At 37.7% G+C, this 14,534-nt stretch overlaps 1 protein-coding gene across 1 annotated transcript; it reads left to right on the forward strand.

Moving 5' to 3' along the window:
* Positions 1–1,105: 1,105 nt before the first annotated feature.
* Positions 1,106–9,515, forward strand: LOC108038356. Its single transcript, XM_044458949.1, has 7 exons — positions 1,106–1,588; positions 2,361–2,569; positions 6,363–6,516; positions 6,574–6,782; positions 6,849–6,982; positions 7,271–7,526; positions 7,781–9,515. Exons 2-7 carry the CDS (start codon positions 2,524–2,526, stop codon positions 7,882–7,884), a joined length of 903 nt encoding a protein of 300 aa, XP_044314884.1. The 5' UTR covers positions 1,106–1,588; positions 2,361–2,523; the 3' UTR covers positions 7,885–9,515.
* The last annotated feature ends 5,019 nt before the right edge of the window (positions 9,516–14,534 follow it).

The following is a 14,534-nucleotide window of genomic DNA, read 5'->3' on the forward strand; positions in this document are numbered from 1 at the left end:
ACCACCACGCCCACCCAACCATGTACCGCCCCCTCGCCAGAAAAACAACCACCCCATGCACGTAATATTTTTACATGCAGCTGCAACACGGACCTTTCCTCCGGTCGCCTCCGTTTGTTGTCTGCATTTAACTACCAAGGATATCCGTTAACTATAAAATTCACACGCCACCAGCAAAAAACAAAACGAAAAGGTGTTTTTGATTTTAAAGAAAACTTTTTAAAGTGCCCGCATTATTGGCAGACCCGTATGAATATGTTAATGACTGGCTAAAATAAACTGCATCCCCTTGGGCATTTTATACAAAACAAGTGCAAGCACAATGCTTAAATATTCCTGTAAAATTCTAAGGGCCACAAAAATATGTTGTGTTAAAATATAACTTTAAAAGGGAACATTTTAATATACATTAGGAATGCTACAAAAAAAAATATTTTTTAGGTTGACTTTAATCTGCATTCTTTATACATGTGGTCAAAAAAAAAAGAATAACTTCGATTTCTTGGTCCAATAAATGCTTTCGACGACCAACAAATTGTATTTTAAATTTTCCGTTAAAATTACTCATACGAAAAATACGCAAATTGCAGCAAAGCGCTTAGTGTTATTCCAAAATTTCTAAAACTTAATTATTTACTAAATTTATTTTATAAATATTACTTATATATATTAAACAAGATTGCTGTGGTTCCTAACATTCTTTCTACAAAATAAAATAACAGAAGTAACTGAGTATTAAATTCGTAACAGCCTCCATGATATTATTGCTGAAAATAACATTCCTGCTGTTAAGGATAACATGAGAACGGCTATAAGTCAACAGACTGGGCGACAAAGCTACAAAATCGCATCGACTCTCTTCGAACTGCTCTTTGGACTCGATTCTCGAGGACCCATGGGTCCTGTTACAGGCTCAGCTGTCGTGTAACCGAGCATCCCCGGCAGCCGAGCTCCTTTCAGATGCTGAGCGCACGGCATTACACGACAGCCGGTCACGAAGTCCTTTAGCGGCGGCGGCGCCGACTGCGCAGCCGACTGCGATGGCATCCGTGGAGTTGAACTCACGAATCCGAGTCCACAGCTTCAGTCAGCTCGTAAGCCTGAAGCCGCGCGGAGATACTTTCCACAGGGATCCCCAGTCGCCAAACGATTCGTGTTCAATAAAAAAAAAACCATAAAACAGACAAAAAGATTATTAACTTAGATAAGATAAAGTACATACTAAGTATCAGTTACTGTGCCAAGCCAACATATAAACTTCAAAAACTCAATAAAGCCAAACATCAACATCCCTGACAAAAGGTCAATTAACCAAAGCGTGCAGTCAATAAAAATCCAGTTAACCAAACGAATAAAAACGGCAAAAGTGAAAAGAATGAGGAAAAAGTTCTGAAAGTACATTGGAACCTATGCAAAAAAATAAACCAAAAACAAAAAAGAAACAAGTTTAAATTGCATTGGACTGGCAACTTCCGCTTCCGTTGAGTGCTTCAATTTCAGTTTAATGTTAACTCCGACACAACCCAAATTGACAAGACAACCGAGCCAAAAATAAAGTGAACGTAAACCAAGAAACAACAAAAAAAAGGTACGGGGACACAAGGGCCCAAGCAAAAGGGGGCGTGGTCGTGGCAGGTGGATGGCTTATTCAAATATTAAACGCATGTATTCGTTTGAATTTGGCATTTAAATTATTTAAGTTGACAAACGTACATACAGAAGAAGTACAACAAAACAGGATGCCAGGGCGTCTGCCACGCCCACACATCCTTATTTCCTCTGTTTTTTCCTGCTTTCCCTTTCATGCGAGTTCGTACGCAAAAAAATACAGTGCTCAACCGATATTTGTCTTTTCTTAAATTTGTGAATGATTCTGAATATCTGATACTTCTTATGTTAAATTCTTCATATTACTAAAATGTTAAACAAAAATTTAGTTAATCAAAATTTGATGATTTTTATTTAAAACAGATTTCGTTCCATTTTTTCATGAGAATTTTATATTTTGGCCATACAAAAATGTTATTTAGTATTTGTATTAAGCATTATATTTTTAATTGAAAAATAGTGCAGAGCGTGATATTTATTTTCTCCGTGTAGTTTCTGTTCCCAGCTCCTTGGAGTTTTTCTTTTCTCTGGGCTGCTCTAATGTTTGTTATTTATTTATAACGACACTGACAGAGCGTATCCTTTGAACTTTTCTGCATGAGTTTGTCGCCGAGTTTATTTATTTATATTCTCTTGTGCCGTTTCTCCATCTCGATGTAGACTTCGTGCTCTTCTTTTCCACATCTCCCTTTGACACAGTATTCAATTAATTGAACTACCCGTTTGACCTCCACTCGGTTTTTCGATTCTAGTTTTTGTAGCATCCTCTTGACTGCACTCGAAACAAAGGGATTCCCGGAGATGCGGAGGGGATAAACTGCATAAATCAACGCCACTGCCAAACCCAAGAGCAACAATAACTGGAAGCAATTAATTTTATTCAAACAAGAGCAACAATAAGGACGACGACAAAAAATGGATTACGGCTGGCTGATGTTTCTGTTCATCGCACTTTTAATTGGTAAGTTTTTGCGACCCTCCGCCGGAATGGAGGAAATTATTATTATTTTTTATGGTTTTCGGGATTGAGTTTTTGTTTTGTGTACCGCTCAGGATAATATTTGTTTGGCTAATGAAGCGCTGGCGGGGATTTGTAGGCAACGGTGCGTATGCGTAATGGGAGCCGGACAAATCGCCCTTGTCGTTTATTGTGAATCGGCTTATTATTATTTTAAATGTTATTGGTACTTGCCGAGGACACCAACCGCAAATCAATATTGGGAAAGTTTTTGCCTCTGGCTGTTTTAATGACTTTTGCCATAATTTCAACTGCTGCCGCAGTTTCAGTGGCAGTTGCACTTGCCCCCATCCCTTTTGGCATTCGGTAATTTCTGCTGCCACAACTTTTACTGAAGCAGCAGTGGCAGCATCAGCACATCTTGAGTGCAGTTTAAACTTAAATTGTATTTTTGAAATGCTCGCAATTAGGCAGACTGCCAAAGGCAGCCGCTCCGCGCTTTCTCCCGCCTTTCTCCGACTTTTCATTCCATCCCACACTCGAATTGCCAATGGCAATGGGGCAATTAATTTGGAGCGCATTAAATGAGCTGGCTCACTTCGCCTTTCACTCTGCTCGACGAGAACTAGAAATTGTATTCCATCATGTGTGCAAGAGCGCTAAAAAAGTTGAGGGAACAGCAGTTGCTAAATTGGAAATAGGTAACTGCCAGAGCAGGTTTTCTCTGTTGCCTTGTTAATTGAAAATAGGTTTTCTCTGTTGCCTTGTTAATTTTAAATATCGCAATTGGTTTAAACTTTGTTGTATCTTGTTAAAAGCAAATTTATGCTTGAAATAGTGCACTATCGGACGGGAGGAATACCTTAATTACAAAGACCCAAAGTTTTGGGAGGAAATCTATACTGATTAATATATTTGCTTAACAAATTGCTGTGTAATAGAGAATAAATAAATAAAACATTCAATGCGCCCTTTTGAAAATCTTTCTGTCCGTAAAATGTAAATAAAAATGCTGTTATACATTCACTATAAAATATATTGCACCATTAATTTGTAAAAAGGGTTGACATACTATGATTTTATTAACTGGTAAATTATTTATTGATTTATTTATATAAAGCTAGCCCTGATAGAGTATGGGAATGGATTACGTTCCTCTCCTTTTAACTGGGGCTGACACATTCTCCAGACACACCTCTTAGCACTTTCATTCAAGGAATACATGATGCAATTCAGGACACTTGCACAAAGGATTTGGCCACAAAGACTGCCAGAGAAAGGAGTTTCAGGGAAAGTTCTGCTACGGAGTTGTAGCTTTCCAATTTGTGTGAACGATTCTATATTTAGAGTGCTTACCGGCAACAACAATTTGGCCAACCTAATGGAATTAAATATTGTCCATTGTGGGATGTCCAATTTACGATGTCGCCTTGGGTAACCACAAAGAAACTATAACAAATAACAAATGGCTGGATCCTGTTTATTTACTTTTAAAATCAGTTGGACTCTTCTGCCATACGACACCCAATTAATTTGCGGATTTAGATGCAACTAAAAATAGGAAAAACACTTTGTTTGCTGCTCTCTTTTATATACTTTTTCTCCACTTTGTGGGTTTAAGTGGACGAGCTGATAAAATGAATATTTATGCTACTACTAAACAATAGAGATTTCTGTATACAGTTGTGTTCAAGAAAACATTATTAAGCTTATAAAACGTTTATAGCCTTTGAAATTTTGACAAGTCTGTTGAGAGAGTCAATTATAATGTTCAAAAATAAAAAGATAAACCATGGACAGTTCTATATGTTTAGAATTAAAGACAACGTATGGTATTTGGCGTATTTTAGTTAGAATTTCTTTATACACATTTAAAGAAAAATGTTATCTTATGCTATCTAAGCTTTGTAATAATATGTTTTTAAAACATGAAATCACAAATAACCAACGTTAAAAATTAAAGTATGTCAGCATACTTTTAACTAACTCTTAAAAATCAACAGTTTTGAATTGACGTCCAAAAGTATTATTCATTTTACCTTCCTCGATTATTTTAAGCAAAGATGTATATTAAAACATGTGTCTTGTTAGGAAGAAGCACGCCTCCATTGAACTACAGAGAGATCTAAAAAAAGACATGCCACAGCAAAAATGTTTGCAAAAATGTTTGCAAAAATGTCTCGTCTCGGCATCTCTAAATAAATTTATCACCAAACTTGGATGGCATGGGTGAATTTTCTCCTACGTGGGTGGGGATTTCAGTGGGATAGCTTTGGGTATTTACATATACGTAAATGTGTGCTTGCCATTTCTCGAATGAAATGTGCAGGTTAATTATCAGCAAAGTTTTCATGTGCTGAGGTGTAAATATATCTGTATCTGTATTTGCATCTGTGTCCCCAGTCCAATCCCCTTCATTCCCATTTTGTGTGGTTAAGTGGGGAAGAAGCTTTACCCACACAATGGCATTTAGATTGTTTTGCCTGCGGATGGCTTAAAGTTTTCACTGCCTTCCGTTGATTTAAATGCGTAATGAATTCCAGCAATTTGCCGCATTTTATCACAACTATCTCCAATCAATTTAAATAAAATATTTATTTATGTAATTGTCCGAGGTTTGTTGCCTTTATGTTAATGTGCATATGTACAAAATGCTTAAAAGCTTTAGTGGTTAGTTCACAAGGTATATTTTTTTAAAAGTAAATAAAACATTTATAAGAGGGAATTTCTCTGTATCAAAGATAAATGTGTTCACATTTGTACATACACATTAGCCTTTAATGCAAGCAAGTAAAACCATGTCATCATTTACAAATTTTACCAAATATAACCTATAGGTTTTTTGTAACATAAATGTTTTATAGAAACTATATGGTTTTTCTGCAATTCTTACACGACTTGAAAAGTTCGTTACACTGATCCTTAAGTCTTGAATGCTTAACATATCCGGTTGGCAAATTCTTTTCAGTTTTCAATCCTTATATGCATCCTTCAGCTCATGTTAAATGTATTTTTGTCCTGACAAAAGTCGAGTCATTTGACATTTGGTTTGTTCGCATTTCTTATCAGTTTCTGGACCAGCCACCCTCGGGTTGTTTACTCGGCTGGTGGAAGGCTTTATCTGAATTGGAAGCCAGAAACTACATACTAAGGGAAGCTACAATATGCCAGTTACATATGGCCCCGTGTCCATTGCATTTTGTTTCTTGCCCACCTTGTGTCGGTCCACCTACCTGACTAACTAACTGTTTTGCATATTCATTTCATGAAATTTCAAATTTATTCGATGTCTCATGTGCCAGAACTTGGCCACAAAGCACCTGCCATTTCCCCCTGTTTTCCCATTTTCCATTTTCCCAGGTCAGTCACCTGGGCAAATTAAAAATTACGCATACTACACCCACCGCTGAACATGTCTCTGGCTTTTGGTCACCAAAATTGTGTCATTGGCCTGTGGGTTTTTGTATCCTATGGTCCGAGGATGGCAGATTTCCATGTACTCATCCTACACAAAAAGTATGAGGCCACGCCCTACTATTCGATTACAGGAAATCGCCAGGGTTCTCTACTATCTAACAATGTTTTAGTGTATGTAGCTTTAGGCATTTTCATTTTAAATTTCATAAACCCGTATTTGTAAAGTTATAAAACGAAATTCAAATTGATTTAGAACTAAGCTTATTTTTTTGTGTATTGTAATGTATACATAAAATTTTAAAAAAATTTGTAAACTATAGTTTGTCGATAAACAAGTTATGTGATATTGACTATAACGTATTGTGTTTATGCCTTTTAGACTACCCAATAGCTTTCGCCTTGTTCGTGACCAATATCAGTGTGCCCGAGATTGTGGACTTCCGGAACAATGTGACCTTATCTTGCAGCTACGATATGCGAGGTCACACGCTTAACTCGGTCAAGTGGTACAAGGATCACGAGGAGTTCTTCAGGTAACCCATAATAGGTTTTATTCAAAAGCAAGATTTTAATCTATATCCTGCAAGTAGATATTCTCCCCTGTCGAGTCCAATTTACATGACATTCGGGGTTCCCGGACTGCAAGTGATCGACGGACAATACGTGTGCAACGAATCAAGCTGCAGGGTGGACTTGAGTTTACAAGGAGCCAAATCGACGGGACTTTACAAGTGCGAAGTTAGCGGAGATGCGCCTCATTTTAAACTGGCGGACAAAGCGGACAATATGACGGTGGCAGGTGGGCATTATATTGGAAAATGCAGTTTTATTTCAATATTTAATTTTCCCTTTGAACCAATCGTAGCTTTGCCCCAGATCGACCCTCTAATCGAGAGCTTCAATTCGATGTACCGCATGGAGGAGTTCCTCAGCGCCACCTGCTCCTCGGATTACTCCAGTCTTCCCACACGGCTCACCTGGTACATAAATGGCGAACAGGTTGGTTTCTTTACCCATATTATATAGAGCTTATCATATGTACAAATTAAAAACTTAATTGTCCAAAAACAAACACAAAAAGTTATTAAACACTATTTTGGATTAACAATTATGGTTAACGAATTTTAGAGGCATGAACAACTCTTCAACAAGAATAAGAAATGTCTATTACAAGTTCATATCAAAATATTTTCCGTTTTTCTAATTTTAGTGATTTAATAATTAACATAACATAACATAATTTTTATTTTAGACGTACTAATTTTTCCATTTCCTCCCTTTTTTTAGCCCCTTCTGGGTGAACTGCATCCCACCACCGACACGAGCATTGCGGCCCACGATTATGTTCTGCGCCGCCAAAGGCTTCAGGTGCACTTCTATTTGCAAGGACAACGCTTTTTCCAGGCCGGGAAAATCCTGGAGCTCAAGTGCGTAGCGGAAATTGAGAATTATCCGGAGCTGAGGCGCGAAAAGACGCTCAGTGCGTCGCTGTCGCAGTTCGACAATTTCAACAATCAGATGCCACTGAGACATGCGAATGCAAGTGAGTAACCCACCCTTCACACATCTCTAGCTTAGTTCTTGTAGCTTAAACAAATCCCTATTAAAAATATGTAATAAATTATTCTAGCTAATATTTAAAATTAAAATTCCGAGTCAAAAGTTTTCTTTCTATCTAATCGAATGTTGGATTTAAATTCATTTTGATTAGATTTCCTTTCCATCCAATTAACTTATAACCGTGACTTTTCCTTTGGTTTATTTGCCTATGTCTTCTCCTTTTTTCCCGAATCAAAGACTCTGGGGCGACACAAAGGAGCAGCCTTAGTGGCAGGACATCGCTAATTTCCGCAATCCTGGCAGCAGTTCTACTAATTCACTGTTTGCGGCGCCCTTCATGAACACTGACATCTTTCGGGGAATCGGAATCGCAGGAACAATTTAAGTCCTTGCGTTCGGAATGGAAAACGCCACGTATGGCTACTTTGTCAACTATATCATCACGTTAGTTAGTCAGTCAGTTAGTCACCTAGTTAGTTAGTTAGGATAACAGACAAAGGTAAGACCGCGAACTAGTGAATAGGGAAAGCTTTTTGGGTTGATATATGTAAATACAAATTAAGGAGTAAGGACAAAAGTGTTGAAGGTTATAAATGCTCAAGGAACAAGAAAAAAACATGCTGTTATTTTAAATATATTAAGTATGTTTTTCTACTTTATTTCTGATAAATAAAGTTGAAATGAACAAAGTTCAAAAGTAAATATTAAAAATGAAGTTGTTTTATAAAATGGTTTTGAGAATAATATTTGTAACTCTGCGTTTTAAATAATTTTATTGTGGGATTACATAAATTAAATCAGATATTAATTCTTAAAAACAAAAATTCAAAAAACGTTTGTATATTTTCTTAGAGACATAATCATTTCTGCTTGGCAAAATTCAATATGTTAACACAATGATTGGTGTGAAAAACACGTATTTCTTTTCAGTAAAAGCCATGTTATCCTTGTAAATGAATATTTTCATGTCGGTTAGTTTGACAAGCATAACGAATGAAATAAAACTGAAAATTAAAACGATGAAAAACTGCCAGAAAAAAATTAATTTACCTGCCTGACACTGATACTAGCCAAAATAAGTCACTCTCCAGCAAACCAAACGAATTTCCAATATATGTATATAAGCGTAATTTTTTCGATTGTTGTTCGGCAATTGATTTTCATTCGAAGTGCACATGAAACCTTTTTCGAGCAAATATATCCACGCACTCCCCACGCCAAGGGTATTGGGTAAAATACAAAAAATAAAACACATATGAAACACCATAAAAAATAAGTGAACACATCAAAAGTGAAAAAATAAAATGAAATGCGATTTTATCAGTGGAAAAGCAGAATGCAGATGCTGTAAAAATCATTATAATTAAGTCTAGCATAAATATGTTGTAAATACAATTTTAAACATCCAAAACAGAGAACAAACAACTATAAATCATGTCACTAAGCCAGACCCAAATACGTATGTATATAAAGCTATTCGCAATATATCGCAGCATGTATTTACTAAGGCCGAGATAAAAACGAACAGCAAAATTACATAGCTAGTGAAACTAAACAAAAACGCAATAAACATTTCATTTAGCTGAGCAACTACAAATAGACAGTAATCATAATACACTTGGTCAAAGCCCCCTTAAAAAGATCTGGCGACAGAAGGGCAACTAAAAAATACATAAAACATATTTACCACGGTGTAATAATGAAAAAAGGCCTGGACGTTTCTGAAATCACATTTTGTTATTCAGTATATCCAATTAAAATAAAACTCAGAGTGTATGATGGAAAAACATACAAAATATATAGTATAAATGTATAAATTAATTTACCTACTCATTCGCACTTCTTTCGGTTGTAAAGAATAAAAAAACACACACGATAAAATAAAAATAAACGAGAGCAAATAACGATAATGTACATAAATGCATTTACTTTAGTTTTTTTATTTTGGCGAATGGCCATTAAATTGTGTAAAATATTTCAAAAGGCGAACTGCAATGCATATGTTTTTTGTTTTCTTGCTGTTCATGAAAAATTCAAATAAATAAGATAAATAAATAATTCAATTTATGGATTTCAATGCGTTTATTCAGAGTTCGAATTGCTAATCGGTATTATAACAGACAGGTTGGCGCACCAGTTCACTATGACAGTTTTAATTGAAAGCTAGGGCTTGGGAAATAAATAGGTTTGGTCGTTAAATAATATTTACAGTGTGTGCAGTTTACCGTCGAGCGTATAAGTGAGTTATTTGCATGGTATTAAAGTTACCCTCAGAAGTACCATTCTTAAATTTATTTTCGTATTCTGAAACATACACTTGGCTCTTAATATTTTATATACATACATGAAAACCCTTTCTAAACTGCATCTTCATTAAAGCATTAATTAGTTAACATATTTTTTAGCAATTAACCTTCTTAAAAGCTTTAAGAACGGTTAGGGGTCAACCGAGAAATTTCAAAGAAATTATTACTAATTCCCTGACAATTTCGACCTCTTGACAGTGACGAAATGTACTCGTTTAATTTGAAATAATAACTTGTTTAACTACGCAAATTTGCACAATTAATTATGCTAATGAGACGCGGCCCAAAAGGGCAACTGGTGCGGCTCCTGAGAGCCGAAAGTCGAAAGCCGAGCAAGGGCTTAAACAATAAAATAAATAAATTAAATAATTAATTTCAATGCTGCTGCAATTAGTTGCCACTAAATGTTGCATGAGTTCTGTCCGAAAGATAGGTCGTGGGACACACATACACACCGGACAAAATGGAGGATACCAAGACGAAAAGCCGAGAAAGAGGGAAATGCGAAATGAAAGAGAGAGGAAGGACAAAGGACAAGGGCCAGGACCTCTTAATGAGCCTGGGCCTGGGAGCTAATCAAATTAGCCGTACCATGGACTTTTGATCAAAAATGCCAAAACTTTTCACATTTTCGCTCCATTTCGCGCCAGCAGCGGCCACATGGCGTATGCGTAATTTATGTGATTTTAATTAGCCAGCCGAACAAACGGACAGTCTGAAGCAAAAACATGCATGACTTATGACGCATAGCTGTCATATTCACGATTCGGAAAGTACACATAATTGAAATTAATTTTGAATTATTCTCGGCTCGACGATTTTTGTGATTGTCGGCATGGAATTTCAAACATTTTCAATTAACAAACGGAATGAAAGTGGCCCAGACAGTCGCTTATCAAGTGGAAGTTCTTGAGTTGCGTCTAAGTTACCGAAAATAAAGTGAAGTGAATTTTTCGCGCTTTGGCATTTGTCAAAGTTTTCCTCCCCAGTCCCTTGAGTGTCCTTTTTTTTCCCAGTTCTTTACTGCATTCGTCTCCTGTTTGCGTTTCATTAAAATCCATTAAAATGCTGCAAATCAAATTAAAAGTTTCAACTTCAGTCTGGCAGTTGGCATCGTTGTCAGACCATCATCATCAGCCGTTTACGGATCTTCCTCTTCATTTGCATGCGCAACATTTTCCACAGACAATTGCAAATCCTTCGGTTCTTTGGTCCTTTGGATTCTGTGCAGAAATTACTTTTTAATTTCTTCGCTAATTCGTTGAATTTGTCTGTCAACCGATGGGCAGGCAGTCCAGGCCGTCCTCCATTGTTTATTAATTACATGTGGCCGGCAGCGGGTGCGGGGGCGGGGGCGGGGCGTAAGCCATCAATAAACAAATATCGAAACGAATCTGTTATGACCCGTTGACCTATTGAGCGCTACGTGACCCACAATGGCTCATTTGTATTTTGTATGTGGCCCGAATGGCAACCTCATCGTCCGCCTGCCACGCATACCAAGCAGTTGTTGATGTTGACACAAACGCTGTCAGCTCCGAGTTGCTTATTCCCAAATTGATATGCAAACAGCACAGCCCGGGCTGGCTGAAAAGCCGAAAAGGCTGACGGGGGCCCAGAACGCGGTGAAAGGTCGGAGGTCGACCTGCTCGCCACCTAAATGCTCTTGTCGGCGCAGAGATTTCAATTTTGATTCAGGTCGGCCCTCGCGTTGTATTGGATAATCAAAACTGGTAAATATTAAAAGCGAAACGGGAGACAGTTCGCGGAATAGCAAATGTCAGGAAACGAGCTTTACAATTGTTTAATACAGGTGGGATTATAATGGTAAATGTAATGTTAGGTAAGTAGTTAATGAACTCCATTATATTATTAACAAATTGAGCCCTGCATAGATACTTTGCAATCTATTAATAAATATTTCATTATTTTAATTAATTTCTTTGGGTTTATAAAATTTGTAATCTTGATTTTCGTTATTTTTTAATATTTTTTTTTTTGATAAAAATACTTATTAAGATTTAATTTTTTGTACATCCCAAAATCGAATTTCAGCCGAAGTGCCTTATAAGATCGAAAGCAACCTGGCTTATCAGGCAAACAAAAACGAAATCAAGACCGACATGGCATGAAATTCAAGGACGGCTTACTCCACCCTCAGAAATCAGGCAACAGAAAACGGCTTGTAAAACGCACTGTAAGACAACAATTGAAAAGAATTACCTCCTAAACCGAGTACAAAACACACACGCACTGCCATTTGAAAGAGCTCAGACCGACAGACAGACAAATGTATGCAAAATGCTTTTTGGCAAAGAGGCCGACACACGACCACTTAAGGCTCTAACCTCCAGTGTTTGGGGGCTGAGTTCGGGGAAGTGTGGAATTTGGGGGCAGGAACGCCATCGGCAAAACGTAAACTCTTCAATAATTGAACGTGTAGTCATGAGGAAGCGATAAAATCGAATTGCTTCCTTAATGTGTGAAATTGATACAGGAAACAATTTTCCACATTGTTATGGCTCGCACATGGTGCAAACGAAAAGGCAAAGGCTTTGGCATTGCCACTCTGGCATCTTCATCGGTGACATAGGCCAGCCATCAGTTGGAGCTCCTCAGCCGAGATTACACCGAATCTACACTCGGAAAAAAATCAAGTGCTTACCCTTTAATCGAACAACAATTTGGAAGGATCAGCTCATAAATAATATTTGCATATTTCTGTGGGATTTCACTCATGCCAATATTTAAATAAAGAGCTATCAGGATCTTGTAATTTTTAATGTTTTTTAATATTATTAAATCTTGTAGTTCATATTAAAATAAATTGTAGACATTTTTCACATTTTTTACATTTAAAACGTTTTAAATTTTAGTTACTATGGATATATTTAAAAACTAAATGTGATGAGGGCCTTTATAAGGTCTGAATTATATAATTCTATTCATTGAATATCAATTTATATGATTTGAACTCAGTTCTGCATTTCGTCAAGTGCACTGGTCGATTTCAAGTGATTCTGCCCAGACACAAGCCAAGGGCTCAACTCACTCGCAGCCGGGCTAAATATTATATTTCAAGGCCCTCGTCTATTGTACATCACCCTGCGATGGTGGCTCATATCCCCATTTTCCCCGCCACTTGCGGTCCACGGTCCATCAGTGCTTGCAAATATGCTTTTGAATTGGTTTACGGCCATTGAAGCGCGTACATTAGAGGTCCCATGACCCGGGATCTGCGAGCCGGGATCCGTTTCATATACCTCCCCGATTGCATGACCGCTCCTTGTTGCTTCGCCGTTCTCGGCGAGCTTTTGCTAATGGCGTGAAGTAATAAATTTTATTTTCAGCCTATCTCAAAATGCTTGCCTTGACCCTTATAGTTTTTCTAATTATTTAACAAAGTTGATTGTTTTCGAATTTAAAAAAAAAAATCACTTATTTTAATGTTAGAACTGCGGTAAAATCTATGTCTATTTATGAAACCTATTATACCAGCTGACTGCCGCCTTATTGATGTTGAGATTTCGCTTTTATTTACGTTACATTACATTTTTCCCAGTGTGAACAAAGTACGCGAGTTTCAATTGCGGTGGATGGCGATTTTGAGGATGGAATCTCACTGCCTCTTGTGATGCGGCAACAACCGATGGAAATGATGACTCAAATACAATGGCTGATCAAACATTCCGATTGGTTGGATGCCGGGAAACAGTGGGCCGTGCACCGTGGACATGAACCCTGGACATCCTGTCCCGAAACCGAAAGGTTCAGTACAGGACCTCCTACCTCTAATACGCGTCAATTTCAAGCGGTGTGCCAGTCGAGAATATTAACAGCGCGTACAGCAGTAACAACAACCTGGCTAAAAACATTGTTAACTCGCAGAGAGCCGTGTGCCGTTTACATAGCTCGCTGCACTGCGGAAGGTCCTGTGTTCTGAGTCCTGAATCCCGTGTCCTGGGTCCTGGGAATTCCCACGGAGCAATATAAGAACGCAGGACGAGGGCCGAAGGATGGCAAGACGACGCGACGTTGCGCGACAATTTTCCGCTTGAATTACGCTCCCGGTTCATGCTTCGTTTGTACAACCCGTGCGGGGAAGGGAAATGGCGTTGGGTGGCAGGTGGAAATCGCGAAAGGAGGGGCGGATGGCATGGAAAAAATAAATAAGCGGTAGCAAATTTCCATTTTTGCCAGGCCAAAGCGAAAGCCACTCTAGAAGGAGGTCCTCCTGGCTCACGCACCGTACGCTTAACTAAAAATCCACCTAAAGCCAGCGATAGAAAACCTGCTAAAAGGACAAATTGACAAAGTGTAGAAATATGACTTATAACTCACAGTTTATAATATTGGATATCAATCTTAGATTATATATATTTGAAATGTCCAATAAGTTTAAAATAATAAAAAATTCTACTTTAGTGTTTGTAAGTTCCGTAAATTAGAAAACTATTTCTTACTTTAATAAAGCTTTTCATCTTTCATCTCTTTATTCTTTGAAAAATGCTTAAAAATATCTGTAAATAAATGAAATGGGAATTTTTTCATCTAGTGTAGGGGAGCAGGTGCGACAGGAAACGCGACATTCGACGGTGGCTTCTTTGACTCCTGCTGCCTGGACCACGCCCCTTCGCCCGCAATATTCCCGCCCTTCTCCTTGCTCTCGCCGCCTGCTTTACACT

This window comes from Drosophila rhopaloa, unplaced genomic scaffold (assembly GCF_018152115.1).
Source record: "Drosophila rhopaloa isolate 14029-0021.01 unplaced genomic scaffold, ASM1815211v1 contig_178, whole genome shotgun sequence".
Classification (NCBI taxonomy): Eukaryota; Metazoa; Arthropoda; class Insecta; order Diptera; family Drosophilidae; genus Drosophila; species Drosophila rhopaloa.

What these genes read in the sequence shown, in the direction of transcription:
- LOC108038356 (XM_044458949.1), top strand. Translation starts at nt 2,524, where the DNA reads ATGGATTACGGCTGGCTGATGTTTCTGTTCATCGCACTTTTAATTG. An exon ending in GTTCATCGCACTTTTAATTG is followed by an intron (nt 2,570 to 6,362) that starts GTAAGTTTTTGC and finishes TATGCCTTTTAG; the next exon opens with ACTACCCAATAGCTTTCGCC. An exon ending in GGACAATATGACGGTGGCAG is followed by an intron (nt 6,783 to 6,848) that starts GTGGGCATTATA and finishes AACCAATCGTAG; the next exon opens with CTTTGCCCCAGATCGACCCT.